Raw genomic sequence first — 15703 nt, 5'->3', positions numbered from 1 at the left:
GATGTGCCCTAGCATTTACATCTCCTCAAAGTCCAAGTCCAAAAATGGAAAGTGACAGGTTTGAGAAAATGTGGGAATGAGAGACCACAGATGGCATGGCAGGCTCTGTGAGCAGCAGTAGCAAAGAGGCGGTAGGTGGAGTCACCAGGTCGTGGGCCCAGGTACCATTAGGGAGCTTTCTGCCTCTTTTGACATTGGAAAGCATCTCAGGCTAGACTGCTGGTTCTCAGCCCCATGCTCAGAAAGCACCTCTGGTAAGGGAGGAGGTCCTGACCTTCAAAAGAAATGCTGACTTTTTATGGAATGGGAATGCTGACTCTTTATGGATGAGAAACCAGTGAGCTGACTTCTGGTCCTGATTAGCTAGCAAGTTAGTACTTATTAGCAAGTTAGTAAGTTCCTGTCAGAAAGCACTGCCTTTGTCACATTAACATCAGTACAGATACAGCTCACTTGGAAAATTCACTTTGAGATGACTGACCTTGACACAAGAGATATAAGCTATGCTTCATTAAATTGAAAAAGTCTAGGCCCAAAATAACATGGGAGGAGTTTAGGATAATAAAATTTCTGCTTTGACCTGATATTCAAAGGGCTGAGAGTCCCTCTAATGTTCATCAGCCACAGGCTGAGGAGGCAAAAGTGCCTAAGAGGTACCCCAGCCTCACTGTCCGGGCCTGAGGGCCATCTGGTTCTCTGTGTGCTCAGCTATATCAGGCGAGCAAGGAGAGATCTACCTGCTGCCAAAGACTGGGGTAGGGAGGGATGCCCCAAAGACTCCCTCTGGAATGGTATCCAGGATTGTATTGTGTTGGGCACATCTACATGTTTCTGTCAGCAAAGAATATGTTCATTTCTGAAGTCTCATGAAAAGTTTAACATTTTTCTGTCATAAACCAAGGACAAACCACTTAATTCACTCTGTCTTAATTTTCTTGTTTTTAAACTAGGGTCATCGGGCCTGTTCTAGTTGCCTCATGGTATATTACAAGGACCAGAAGATTTCACCTCTGTGAAATGCTTAAAACACAATACAAATAGAAAGTGGCCAGAGAAATATTTTACTGCAAATCAACAGTATTTTCCTACAAATGCATGTTTAAGAGTATATAGAAATCAATCCCCCCATATGACTTGCTTTATGAAAGTCAAGGTAGATGTTTTTCCCCTAGACCACAGGTGAGCAAGATCAGTGATACTGAAAAAGCCTCAGATTACACTAAAGAGCAACCAAGATGGCTAGAAGGAAGCCTACCTAAGACCACAGAAAGGTCTGAGGGAAAGGAAGTTGTAGGCAAGAAAACAGAAAGCCAAAACAGGGTTAGAACTGAGTCATCTAATGGGATGTTTGGAGTTAAGGTGTTGAGAATAATAACATCTTCTCTGACTCTGACCAGGACCTTTTCCCATGGGTGGTGTGTGTGTGTGTGTGTGTGTGTGTGGATGTGTGTGTGTGTGTGGATGTGCATGGAGTGGAGCTTTACGTGTGTGTGTGTGTGTGTGTGTGTGTGTGTGTGGATGTGCATGGAGTGGAGCTTTACGAGCTGCATCATTTTTTTTTTTTGAGACAGGGTCTCCCTCTGTGTGATGGTTAATACTGAGTGTCAACTTGACTGGATTGACAGATGCAAAGTATTGATCCCAGGTGTGTCTGCAAGGGTGTTGCCAAAGGAGATTAACATTTGAGTCAGTGGGCTGGGAAAGGCAGACCTGTCCTTAATCTGGGTGGGCACAATCTAACCAGCTGCCAGGGTGGCAGGCAGAAAAATGTGAAAAAGAGAGACAGCCCTAGCCTCCCAGCCTATGTCATTCTCCCATGCTGGATGCTTCCTGCCCTCAAACATTGGACTCCAAGTTCTTCAGTTTTAGAACTCAGACTGGCTGTCCTTGCTCCTCAGCCTGCAAATGGCCTATTGTGGGACCTTGCGATCATGTGAGTTAATACTTAATAAACTCATATATATATATATATATATATATATATATATATATATATATATATATATATATATATATATTCCATTAGTTCTGTCCCTCTAGAGAATCCTGACTGATACAGATTTTGGTACCAGGAGTTGTTCTAGAGGAACAGAATATTAAGGATGGAGTTCTTTCATTGGTTTTGGGGTTTCTAGAGTTGGCTATTTAATATGATTAGACCCAAAAATGCTAAGGACTGTACTTCTAATAGTATAGGGAACACTGATAGTCCTTGGTGTGAACTGTTTAGAGAGTTATGCAAAATAAATGCATTTGACACACCTGAATCATCGCTCATGAGAGGCAAGGAGTTCAGTGACTATACATAATACAATTGACCATACGTGGAAAACCAAGGAACATAATGAAGCTAGTTGGTTGCTCCTAAGTTCAGTGGACAAAGTCATGAAAGAAAATGATGAACTCAGGGATTCTAGCTCCAGGCTTCAGAAGCAGATATTGAACCTAAAATCTGCTAAGATTGCCCTAAGTGAGAGTCTTATCTCCTGTAGAGAAAGAGCTGAAATTGTGGAAAAACAGACACAAGCTCTTATCATGCGAGTGACTGGCCTCCAACAAAAGGTGCATGCACAGCCTCGCCAGGTGTCTACTGTTAAAGTGAGGGCATTGATTGGAAAAGAATGGGACCCTGCAACTTGGAATGGGAATGTGTGGGAGGACCCTGATGAAGCTGGGGACACTGAGTTTGTAAACTCCGATGAACTTTTTTTGCCAGAAGAAACAGCTTCCCCATCTCCAGTAGTGGCAACATCCCCTCCCCGGACCATCCTGTCATCAGCCTTTCCACCTTTGACTGAGGAGATAAACCCTGTGCTGCGTGAAGCAACAGTGATGGCCTCCTCTGAGGCAGTTGCCAGGCAAGATAATGTTGATTCTCCTCAGGAGCCACCCCCAACACCCCTGTTTGCTTCCAGACTTCAACTAGACTAAAGTCCTGGTGGGCTCCTGGAGGTGAGGTTGAGAGTGTGACCCATGAGGAGGTGCACTATACTCAAAAATAACTGCTTGAGTTTTCTAATTTATATAAACAGAAACCTGGAGAACAGGCATGGGCATGGATATTAAGGGTGTGGGATAATGGTGGAACGAACACAGAGTTGGATCAGGCTGAATTTATTGATTTGGGCCCACTATGTTAGAGACTCTGCATTTAATGTTGCAGCTCGGGGAGTTAAAAAAGGTTCTAATAGCTTATTTGCTTGGTTAGCTGAAATATGGATTAAAAGATGGCCCACTGTGAACGAGATGGAAATGCCTGATCTCCCTTGGTTTTATGTAGAGGAAGGGATCCAAAGGCTTAGGGAGATTGGGATGGTGGAGTGGATTAGTCACTTCAGACCTATTCATCCCAGCTGGGAGGGTCCAGAAGATATACCCTTGATCAATGCCTTGCAAAATAGATTTGTGAGGGCAGAACATGCATCTTCGAAGAGTACTGTAATTGCTCTTCTCTGTATGTCAGATCTAACAGTGGGAACTGCGTCACTCAACTACAAAATTTAAATATAATGGGAATAATTGGATCCTGAGGTGGCAGGGGCCAAGTGGCAGCACTCAACCATCAAAGGCAAGGTGGGCATAGCTACCGTAATGGACAGCAGAGGCAAAGCAATAGTCTGACTATTGCTTTCAGACTACTGCAATCAGAATAGTCTGACTCGTGTAGAGCTCTGGCATTTGCTAATTAATCATGGTGTTCCTAGAAGTGAAATTGATAGGAAGCCTACTGCATTCCTACTTAATTTATATAAGCAGAAAACTTCTAGGTCGAATGCACAAAAGACTAATTTGAATTACAGAAACAGAGAATCACAGCCCATCAATCAATTTCCAGACTTGAGCCAGTTTACAGACCCAGAACCCCTTGAATGAAGGGGAGGCCGGGTCCCCTTGAGGAAGGACCTCACTATATTACTGACAATTTATGCAGTGAATCGCTCTCCCATCCTTCCCCAAGGAGACCTCTGGCCTTTTAGCAGGGTAACTGTGCATTGGGGGAAGGGAAATGATCAGACATTTCAGGGCCTACTGGACACTGGCTCTGAGCTGACATTGATTCCAGGGAACCCAAAATATCATTGTGGTCCTCCAGTTAAAGTAGGGGCTTATGGAGGTCAGGTAATTAATGGAGTTTTAGTTCAGGTGCAACTTACAATGGGCCCAGTGGGTCCCCAGACTCATCCCGTGGTCATTGCCCCAGTGCCAGAATGTATAATTGGCATAGACATACTTAGCAGCTGGTAGAACCCCTACATTGGCTCCCTGACTGGTAGGGTGAGGGCTATTACAGTGAGAAAGGCCAAATGGAAGCCATTAGAGCTTCCTCTACCTAGGAAAATAGTAAATAAAAAACAATATTGCATCCCTGGAGGGATTGCAGAGATTAGTGCCACCATCAAGGACCTGAAAGACACAGAGGTGGTGATTCCCACCACATCCCAGTTCAACTTTCCCATTTGGCCTGTGCAGAAGACAGATGGATCTTGGAGAATGACAGTGGATTATTGTAAGCTTAACCAAGTGGTGACTCCAATTGCAGCTGCTGTACCAGATGTGGCTTCATTGCTCGAGCAAATTAACACATCTCCTGGTACCTGGTATGCAGCTATTGACTTGGCAAATGCCTTTTTGTCCATTCCTGTCCATGAGGCCCACCAGAAGCAATTTGCCTTCAGCCGGCAAGGCCAGCAATATATCTTTACTGTCCTACCTCAGGGGCATATGAACTCTCCGTCTTTGTGTCATAATCTTATTTGGAGAGACCTTGATCGCTTTTCACTTCCACACTGGTCCATTACATTGATGACATTATGCTGACTGGATCCAGTGAGCAAAAAGTAGCAAACACACTGGACTTATTGGTAAGACATTTGCATGCCAGAGGATGGGAAATAAATCTGACTAAAATTCAGGGACCTTCTACTTCAGTAAAATTTCTAGGGGTCAGTGGTGTGGGGCCTGTCAAGATATTCTTTCTAAGGTGAAGGATAAGTTGCTGCAATTGGCCCCTCCTACAACCAAGAAAGAGGCACAATGCCTTTTGGGCCTATTTGGATTTTGGAGGCAACACATTCCTCATTTGGGTGTGTTACTCTGACCCATTGAAGGGAAATCTTTCCAGTGGGCATAACTTCGAGCAGTGCACCTGGTTGTGCACTTTGCATGGAAGGAGAAACGGCCATATGTGCGATTATATACTAATTCATAGACTATAGTCAATGGTTTGACTGGATGGTCAGGGACTTGGAAGAAGCATGATTGGGAAATTGGTGCCAAATTTGGGGAAGAGGTATGTGGATGGACCTCTCTGAGTGGTCAAAAACTGTGAAGATATTTGTATGCCATGTGAGTACTCACCAATGGGTGACCTCAGGAGAGGAGAATTTTAATAATCAAGTAGATAGGATGACCCATTCTGTGGATACCACTCAGCCTCTTTCCCCAGCCACCCGTGTCATCACCCAATGGGCCCATGAACAAAGTGGCCATGGTGGCAGGGATGGAGGTTACACATGGGTTCAGCAACATGGACTTCCACTCACCAAGGGTGACCTGGCTACAGCCCCTGCTGAGTGCCCAATTTGCCAGCAGCAGAGACCAACACTGAGCCCTCAATATAGCACCATTCCTCAGGGTGATCAGCCAGCTACCTGGTGGCAGGTTGATTATATTGGGCTTCTTCCATCACGGAAAGGGCAGAGATTTATCCTCACTGGAATAAACACTTAGTCCACATATGGGTTTACCTATCCTGTATGCAATGCTTCTGCCAAGACTCCCATCCATGGACTCACAGAATGCCTTATCCACCTTCATGGTATTCCACACAGCTCTGACCAAGGCACTCACTTTATGGCTAAGAAAGTGTGGCAGTGGGCTCATTCTCATGGAATTCACTGGTCTTACCATGTTCCCCATCAGCCTTATCCAACATCTTGGTATCCCACACAGACTCTGACCAAGGCACTCACTTTATGGCTAAGAAAGTGTGGCAGTGAGCTCATTCTCATGGAATTCACTAGTCTTACCATGTTCCCCATCAGCCTGAAGCAGCTGGATTGATAGAATGGTGGAATTTCATTTTGAAGTTACAATTACAATGCCAACTAGGTGACAATACTTTGTAGGCCTGGGGCAAAGTTTTCCAGAAGGCTGTGTAAGCTCTGAATTAGCATTCAATATATGGTACTCTTTCTCTCATAGCCAGGATTCACAGGTCCAGGAATCAAGGAGTGGAAGTGGAAGTGGCACCACTCACCACCAGCCCCAGTGATCCACCAGCAAAATTTTTGCTTCCTGTTCCCCCGACATTACGTTCTGCTGGCCTAGAGTTCTTAGTTCCAGAGGAAGGAATGCTGCCATCAGGAGACACAACAGTTCCATTAAACCGGAAGTTAAGATTGCCACCTGGACACTTTGGGCTCCTCTTCCCTTTACGTCAACAGGCTAATAAGGGAGTTATAGTGTTGGCTGGGGTGACTGACTCAGACTATCAAGATGAAATCAGTCTACTACCCCACAATGGAGGTAAGAAAAAGTATGCATGGAATACAGGAGATCCATTTGGGTGTCTCTTAGTATTACCATGCCCTGTGATTAAGGTCAATGGGAAACTACAACAGCCCAATCCAGGCAGGACTACAAATGGCCCAGACCCTTCAGGAATGAAGGTTTGGGTCACTCCACCAGGAAAAAAAACATGACCTGCTGAAGTGTTTACTGACGGCAAAGGGAATACAGAATAGGTAGTAAAAGTAGGTAGTCATCAATACTAGCTACGACCACGTGACCAGCTACAGAAACGAGGACTGCAATTGTCATGAACATTTCCTCCTTCTTTTGTTAAAAATATGTTTGTGCATGTATACACTTGTACTAAGAAAATATTCTCATTTTATTTCCTTTCTCCTTTATCATGTGACATAAGATTTATTGACTTCACATCAGCATTTAAGTATTATTAAGTTCATGTAATAGTATTTGGGTTGGGGATTGGTGCGTTTCCAGTTGTACGAAGGATAGTTGTATTATGTTTGGCAAATTATGACCTTATTATTGTCTTTATTTGAAGATGATGCATGATCTCAGGATATGTATATGGGTTCAAGTTGACAAGGGGTGGACTTGTGATGGTTAATACTGAGTGTCAACTTGATTGGATTGAAGGAGACAAAGTACTGATCCTGGGTGTGCCTGTGAGGGTGTTGCCAAAGCAGATTAATATTTGAATCAGTGGGCTGGGAAAGGCAGACCCACTCTTAATCAGGTGGGCACAATCTAACCAGCTGCCAGGGTGGCAGGCAGAAAAATGTGAAAAAGAGAGATGGGCCTAGCCTCCCAGTCTACATCTTTCTCCATGCTGGATGCTTCCTGCCCTCAAACATCAGACTCCAAGTTCTTCAGTTTTGGAACTCAGACTGGCTCTCCTTGCTCCTCAGCCTGCAGATGGCCTATTGTGGGACTTTGTGATCATGTGAGTTAATACTTAATAAACTCCCCTTTACATATATATGTGTGTGTGTGTGTGTGTGTGTGTATGTATGTTATATACACACACACACATATATATATTCACACATATATATATGTATATATATTCCATTAGTTCTGGCCCTCTAGAGAACCCTGACTAATACAATCTGTCTCCCAGGCTGGAGTGCAGTGGCACAATCTTGGCTCACTGCAGCCTTGACCTCCTGGGCTCAAGCGATCTGCTTGGAAGCGATCTCCATCCCAGCCTTCCAAGTAGCTGGGTCTATAGGCATGCGCCACCACATCCAGCTAATTTTTTGTATTTTTGGTATAGACGGCATTTCACCATGTTGCCCAGGCTGGTCTCGAACTCCTGAGCTCAGGCGATCCACCTGCCTTGGCCTCCTAAAGTGCTGGGATTACAAGTGTGAGCCACTGCGCCTGGCCACAAGCTGCCACAAGCTGCATCATTTCTGAGAGTGCTTATAAAAGATATAGTACACTTAGGATAATGGCCTCCAGCTCCATCCATGTTGCTTCAGAGGACATGATTTCATTACTTTTTATGGCCACATAGTATTCCATGGTGTATATAACACATTTTATTTATCTAATCATCATCCATTGGGGTACAATGCTCAATATTTGGGCGACAGGTATACTAGAAGCCCAATCCCCACCATTACACATGTAATAACTATGTAATAAACAAACACATGTACCTCCTGAATCTGGAACAAAAATTTTTAAAAAAAGATATACAATAGATGTAAAAAGCTCTAGAAATGATCTGGGGACTAAACAAAGGTCTCCAGTGAGACCTGGAGTGAAGAGGCAGGCTGACCAACCACCTGCAGAGACAGGGCTAATGCTATGGATCTCCAGGTGGCAACCTATACCCAAGTGCAAGGAACCAACATCTCCTTCTCTCTAAGCAGGCAAAATTTGAAGGCCAGAGTGTCATCCTGGCCATATCCTCCCACACCTAGAGCTCTCTCAGCTTCCCACTGGGCAGGAGGGCCCTGGGGGAGCAATGGAAGGTGGTAGGTAGAGATGACCAAATTGGGATCGACTCTTGGCTTCACCACTTTCTAACAGAATCACCTTGAAGAAATAACTTTTTAATCTCTCTTAATTTTAGCTCTTAGTTTCACTGCATGTAAAACATAAATAACAGTCTCTACCTCACAGAAATATTGCGTGTATTCTTGATTAATAATCAAGTAGATAGGATGACCCATTCTGTGGACACCACTCAGCCTTTTTCCTCAGCCACCCGTGTCATCACCCAATGGGCCCATGAACAAAGTGGCCATGGTGGCAGGGATAGAGGTTACACATGGGTTCAGCAACATGGACTTCCACTCACCAAGGCTGACCTGGCTACGGCCCCTGCTGAGTGCCCAATTTGCCAGCAGCAGAGATCAACACTGAGCCCTCAATATGGCACCATTCCTTAGTGATATATATATATATATATGTATACGTATATGTATATGTAATACTTTGTGTATGTATTTGTATATGTAATACTTTTTGTATGTATTTGTATATGTAATACATTATATATATAAAATGTATATGTAATACTTTGTGTATGTATATGTAATACATTTTATATATATTTTATATATACATTTATTTTATATATTTATATATTATTTTATATATACATTTATATATACAATGTATTTTATATATACATTTATTTATATATACAATGTATTTTATATATATATTTATACATTTTATATATTTATAAAATGTATATAATACTTTGTATATGTATATGTATGTATATGTATATGTAATACATTTTATATATATTTTATATATATAATGTATATATATGTATATATATGTATAAATGTGTGTGTGTGTGTGTGTGTATATATATGTGTAGACAGAGAGATAATATACTTTGCGAAGTCTCTGGAACAGGACAACTATTTAGAAAATGGCAATTTGCATCTCTTCCCTCCCTTCAGAAATTCTGCCAATCTGGACCACTCAACCTCAAACAGTAAGGGTGTGAGTCAGAAAAGGGGAGTCGGAGGGACTTAAAGCCCTCAAGTGAAGTTTGCACAAAGGACTTATAAAAGTTAACAGGCAAATGGGCACTATGTGAACCTCTGTCTTGGGGTATTAAAGAACTGAGGATTGCCCACATCTTTTTAATGAGTAGTCAAACTTCACAAAAGCTACTCTGACCCAGTGGCCTCAAGAAACAGGAGGGCTACACCAACTTGGAGAAATTCTCTGTAGGTAACTTGGGATAGGGAGGCCAGGGCACCCAGGAATCACACACACTATTCACTGAGATTCCTCCAAAGTTATTTTCTAATCTGTTTCAAAGCTGTCCTCAAACACTGTTGTGGACTGAATGTTTATGTCTCCCTAAAATTCATATGTTGAAATCCTAATCCCCAATATGATGGTATTAGGAAGTGGGGTCTTTGGGAGGTGATTTAGTCATGAGGGTGGAGCCCCTATGAATGGATTAGTGCCCTCATAAAAGAGACTCCAGAAAGCTCCTTTGCCTCTTCTGCCATTTGAGGACACAGCAAGAAAACAGCCATCTATGAACCTGGAAGTGGGCTCTCACCAGACACCAAATCTGCCAGTGCCTGGATCTTGGACCTCCAGCCTCCAGAACAGTGAGACATAAATTTCTGTTGTTTATAAAGCCACCTAGTCTATACTATTCTGTTATAGCCGCCTGAACAGACTAAGTCATGCATGAGCAAGTGGAAATCTATTTTTTGCAACATTTTCTTTGAACCCAAATGCTTAGGAACAGAGGGCATCTGATTTTGCAGAACCCCAAACACTAGGTTTTATACTTAGAAAAATAAAAGCCTTTACAGGCTCCACATTTTCCATTTAGCTGTAATTCTTGGGCTCAACCAATAGATGGCAGCATTAGAGAGAGCAGAGGCAGCTGTGCAATCCCCACGCCCTGCTCCACACCCCCCAACCTAGAGAGGAAGAAGGGGCTGGCAAAGGAAATAGGTATTGGGGTAAAGCAAGGTGCAGCCACCTTTCAGTGACTGTCCTATATGCCTGGCTCTTTGATGAACACTTTACTGTAAGATGACAACAGGGCGAGTCAGGCATTAGCCCTATTTTACATAATAGGAACCTGAGACTGAATATTGATATCTTTTTCCTGAAGTCACACAGCTAGCAAGTGGGGGATTGGCATGCAAAGCCACGTGTGTCTGTTCCCATCCCACCTCACCTCCCTGAATGTCCAAGAGGAGATGTGTTGGGGAGGATAACTAAGGCCATCTCCGCCCTGTCCTTTGCACGTGCCCTCATGCCATTCCCTTGTAACTCCTGTAGCTCTCCTTTGTCTGTCAACCAATCTGACCTCATAACTTTCTTGAGGCCAAGTCTCAGACCACTCCACCCCTGCAACAGGTGTCCTGTACCAAATTTTCCTGGCCACATCACTCTCTAACTTATGCTCTTCAACACTAACCAGGTGTTTAGGCCCTGGGTATGCAAAGTGTGGTCTGTGGACCAGCAGCATCGGCACCACCTAGTTAGAAATGCAGAAACTCAGACCGCACCCAAGACCTACTGAACCTGCACTCCAATAGGCTCTCAAGGTGATTCATGTGCATGCTAAAGCTTCAGAAGCACTAGGCTAGCTTACCTTGTGTACCAAGGACCTCAGATGTCTCTGGTCACAGCTAGTGAGTAAAGAGACTGGGTTTCCAGAGGTGCCTTCCTATGCAGGGAATGTTGGGTTGCTTGCTCGGGTCCACATTAAGAGGTTAGTGGTTTTAAGGCTTAGCCCCCATTCTCAGGAAAGGGGTACTTCTGTCTTTGCCTCCTCCAATTCCCATCCTGTCACAGCTCTGAACAATGAGCCAGTAGGCCCTAATAAGAGAGATATTGGCAAAGCCAAGGGATTGAAATTCCACCACCCTGGGCTCCACGGGCAGGAGAGAGACGTGCTGGAGCAATGCTATGACCTTGGTGCTATCCAGTGGGAAAACAATGGAACCATCTTATCAAGAAGCAAGGAAGTAAAGGCATTGAAATTGGACCTGCTTTCCATCAGGCACACAGAAACATCACTCTCCATCAGTTAGGCCGGAGACAGAAGGAGCTGACCAGAGGCCACGGCATTCCTGGGCTAGACGGGAACCCACTAACTGGAATTGCCTGGTCTCCCATGCAAACCTTGTCCCCACGCCCTCCCCTAGCCCACGATGACTTACTTGTGATTCCTCCTTTCTTACCTAAGAATCCTATGAAATAATACGCGTTATTTGGTTTTCCTCCTAATGCCCCTAAAGACTGTGGCATCTTAAAACACTCCTGGAGAGAAAGACAATGCAAGATTCTCAACTCACTTGTGGACTGCTGCTCACGGATCTCTGTGCTGAGATGGTGGTGTGATGGGCAGGCAGCAATGGGCTCAGGGAAAGAAGTGACTTACTTTGAATGCATCAACATAGACAGGATTGATTTGGTTTATGCCCAGGCGAAGGGGCACAATGAGCAGCAGGGGTTTCCAGGCTGAGCAGTAGGCAGAGGTGCCCTTACTCTGGTTTGAAGCAGTTAAAGAATCGGGAGGCCTGTCACCAGCTGTGTCAGCACTCAAGGGAAGGACACGGCACATTTTTTCTAGAAATGGAAGAACAGAATATTGGATAAGTAAGGAGTCTTCAGCCCTAGAAGATATTCCAATATCAAAACTAAGGGGAACCTCACATGCCCCCCACCCTGCCTAGAAGGCCCTCTCCTCTGCCACCAGGGCTCAGCTGACTCCCCGCCTGCACAAAGCCCAGGCCATTCCTCTAGGGCTCATGCTCTTCATTCTGGCCACTGGGTACTTGTTTAGCTCCCAATAGGGATTCTGGGCTTATTGGAAGAATCTCATTTCTCAAGTCTGCCAGGGCCTTTGAGACAGGGACTGTATCTTTAGGTTGCTGTCACTCCTCAGTGCAGGAATCACACGCCTGGACAAGGGTGAGCCTCCATGAAAGATGTGTTGGTGGTTGAATAAATTATTATACACACTTTGTGTTTTCTGCAGGGAAGGAGTGTGGTACCTCACTGAGGAGGAGCAAGGCCCCTATAATGGTGTTCTCTCTCTCAGAAAGCTGAAAAGAAAGAGAATCAGAGCCCTGTGCTCCCCTAAGCTCCCCTGCCCTGGTGGGGAAGACCAGAGAGACTCTCTTGAGCCCCAGAATACTGAATGGTGAGGGAGGAACTCATCACCCATCAGCTGGGAAGTTAAACAGGCTGGTAACTCACTGATATCTTCAATGACCACTGTGTTATCCATTGAAACATAAACAGCCAAGGAATTCCATTCGTCAAATAAAGCAAGTTTTCTGCAAAGCAATGTATAATGAAGTCACAATTTGGGAAGATGGAAATATCAGCAGAAAACAGTACAATTTATGCCCAGTGTTCCTAAAGTCACCAAACACTGAGCCATAGAAAAGCTGGTGTTCAGGTCAGCTCTGGCTTCTTTGCCAGAGCTCTGGGATGCTCCATGTCTAGAGACCTTGAGAATGCCACAGAGTCACTGTATCTGAACCTCAAAAAGAAGTTTCTGCTTTACAACCTGGAGAAGTCTACTTCACAAAATGATGGGACACCTACTGGGGAAAAAAGAAAAGTTACCCATGCATCTGCTCTCAAAGTCCCAAGAGACTTTGTTTTCTTAAATAAAAGACATTCTGACTTACTGAATTTTTATTTTACAAAAGGGAAACTGTAAAAAAAACTTTTAAAAAGGAAGCTGTCCTTAAAAAATAGATATTTGTTTGGGATCATAGATAATATGGAGAATATGTTCCAGGTAAACCCAGAGATAGAGACAGTGGGTGGAGGGGAAAGAGAGAGAGATTACTTCCACTGTTCCCCAGCTGCCCTGAGAATGCCTCTCAAGTGACATAGGCTGCAGATTGACTCGGGTGCCAAGCTTTACTGGTCAGCAGCTGAAGAGAGCCACCATGCTGAACTGTAGGACTTTATGGTGTATTAGAAAGAAAACCCCTTTAAAAGAGAGATGATCTGAAGTCTATGTAAAGTACCCTGCCTGTTTCTCCCTTTCCTTCTTCTTTCCTTGCCAGTTAAGTAAGGCCATGTTTAACCTGGCTACGTCTGGGATGTGTGGGTAAAACCCAGTCTCACTGGACCAAAGAAAACACATTCTCTCTACCAGGTAGCTCCCAGAAAGAGGTTAACTACCATCACCCTTGTACTTCATTCATTTTGATGTATTATCTTTCCCCAGAATAATAACAATAATATAATAATAATAATAATATGCTGTTGTTAATGCTAATGATCATGATGAATTGGAACCCATTTACATTCTTTAAAAAAATCTACACCAGGCGTGGTGGCTCACGCCTGTAATCCCAGCACTTTGGGAGGTTGAGACGGGTGGATCACAAGGTCAGAAGTTCGAGACCAGCCTGGCTAACATGGTGAAACTCCATCTCTACTAAAAATACAAAAATTAGCTGGGTGTGGTAGCAGCCACCTGTAATCCCAGCTACTCGGGAGGCTGAGACAGGAGAATGCTTGACCGTGGGAGGTGGAGGTTGCAGTGAGCCGAGATTGTGCCACTGCACTCCAGCCTGGGCGACAGAGTGAGACTCTGTCCTAAAAAAAAAAAAAAAAAATCTAGGTTTCCACTTTGTTGTTGGTAACCTTAAAATTTAGAAGAAAGAAGCAAATTCTGAGGGATGTTATTTTAACACCAACCATTTCAAGCCGGGTTTTGGGCTCAGCACAGCCATTCTAATCTCTTATACTTTCCACACTACGTTCATACAGTGATTCCTGAAATCCTACCAGATTTTCACTCAGCAGAGTCAGCGATGCCCAAAAGGCACTCTGACTATGGCAAGAGAGCAGCCTCAGAGAGGTTACATTGTTAGGAAGGAGTAAAGTCAATACAGATTTTCCTTGGGTCCCCAAAAAATCCAGGCCACTCCCCTCACAGACACATTCCCAAAGCATTCTAGTTCACTGAAGACTGGTTAGTAATGGAAACAGGGTCCTGTCTGTACTTTGCATGGAATAGGTTCCCCCATAATGCCCAGGAGCTTAATATTCTACACCAAAGGAGGCCAGAAGGTTTCAATCTTCTGATCCCTAAATCTGGCCTCAGATTCTGGCTGCCATTTTCATGTATTCATCGAGCATTTATTGAGTACTTATGCATGCCAGGCAGTTCTATGTGCTAGTGTTACAGAGTGAACAAGATAAATACAATCTCTGCCCTCATGGAGTTTCCATCCAGTGATAGGTTGTTAGGAAGGAGAGTGACAACAGGTAAGGTGGTCTGCAGGTGTAAGTACTAACATCACTCACCCCGTTTGCTTTCAAAAAGTTGGTCCTGACCTCTCCACCTTGCCTCTTGCTGTGGGAGGTGAATTCTGGAATTTAACAAGACAACTGGAAAAATACCACACTGGGACACCTTGAGTCTGCTATGAGATGACAAACTGATTCCAAGACTTCCCTGGGGTTTGTCGCCCCCAACAGGTGGTGAGTTCCTCGAGGCAAGGACTGTGTCAAGTTTATTTCTGCACCCCCAGAATTTAGCACAGTAAAGGTACACAGAAAATGCTGAATGAACAGGGTTTTTAAATATTATGTAGTGCATGTGGGAGCCCTGTGGGGGTCCATTTCTTGCTTAGGCTGGCTTAGCCTCTACCACTTAGTATGAAACTTTTGGCTTCAAAGGGACCCTCAGGCCAATGGCTCCCAGGCACATGAGCATCAATCTGTAGCATGAGACACTGAATGAGTCCTAGGATACAGCCACATATACTGCTACCAGTGAATATAACTCTGATACACCAACACCAAGACAGATATCCATGCTTACACATTTCAAAGAGCCATCTGAGCAAAATGGCAGATATTTGATGGTTTAGTGGGAGGAGTAGCTTAGCGGGATTGCAAGAATACCTCGGTTGATGGGAGGATTAGTTGTCTAGGGAGGGAAGCATAGGAGACAGCAGAATAAGGCAGATGCCAGACTCTTTTACTTACTTTAACACCTGTGCAACTGTATTTGGTCCAAACCATTCTCCAATTGATTTCCCTTCTCCTACACCCATTTGTGCTGTTTTTAGTGTGGAAAAAAATAACATGTTAGCAAAAGATCTTCCAATAAGCCACAAAATCTTAATTTTTTGCATAAATAATTAAGCAGATGGACAACTTAATGGAGCCACATATA

The 15703-nt window shown here is 44.0% G+C and overlaps 1 protein-coding gene across 4 annotated transcripts in view; it reads right to left on the bottom strand.

The window, feature by feature from the left end:
* ATG4A (autophagy related 4A cysteine peptidase) overlaps window positions 1–15703 on the bottom strand; it is a 63386-nt gene that overhangs the window by 4729 nt on the left and 42954 nt on the right. For all 4 annotated transcript variants that reach the window (XM_004064686.3, XM_063702816.1, XM_063702817.1 and 1 more), the window contains 4 exons: window positions 15514–15586; window positions 12748–12827; window positions 11927–12114; window positions 11727–11805 (listed from right to left, as the gene is read on the bottom strand). In XM_004064686.3, the coding sequence (XP_004064734.1) occupies window positions 11727–11805; window positions 11927–12114; window positions 12748–12827; window positions 15514–15586 (420 nt within the window). The remainder of the gene's footprint in view (window positions 1–11726; window positions 11806–11926; window positions 12115–12747; window positions 12828–15513; window positions 15587–15703) is intronic.

This window comes from Gorilla gorilla, chromosome X, assembly GCF_029281585.2.
Source record: "Gorilla gorilla gorilla isolate KB3781 chromosome X, NHGRI_mGorGor1-v2.1_pri, whole genome shotgun sequence".
Classification (NCBI taxonomy): Eukaryota; Metazoa; Chordata; class Mammalia; order Primates; family Hominidae; genus Gorilla; species Gorilla gorilla.
This window is presented reverse-complemented; position numbering and strand designations above follow the sequence as displayed.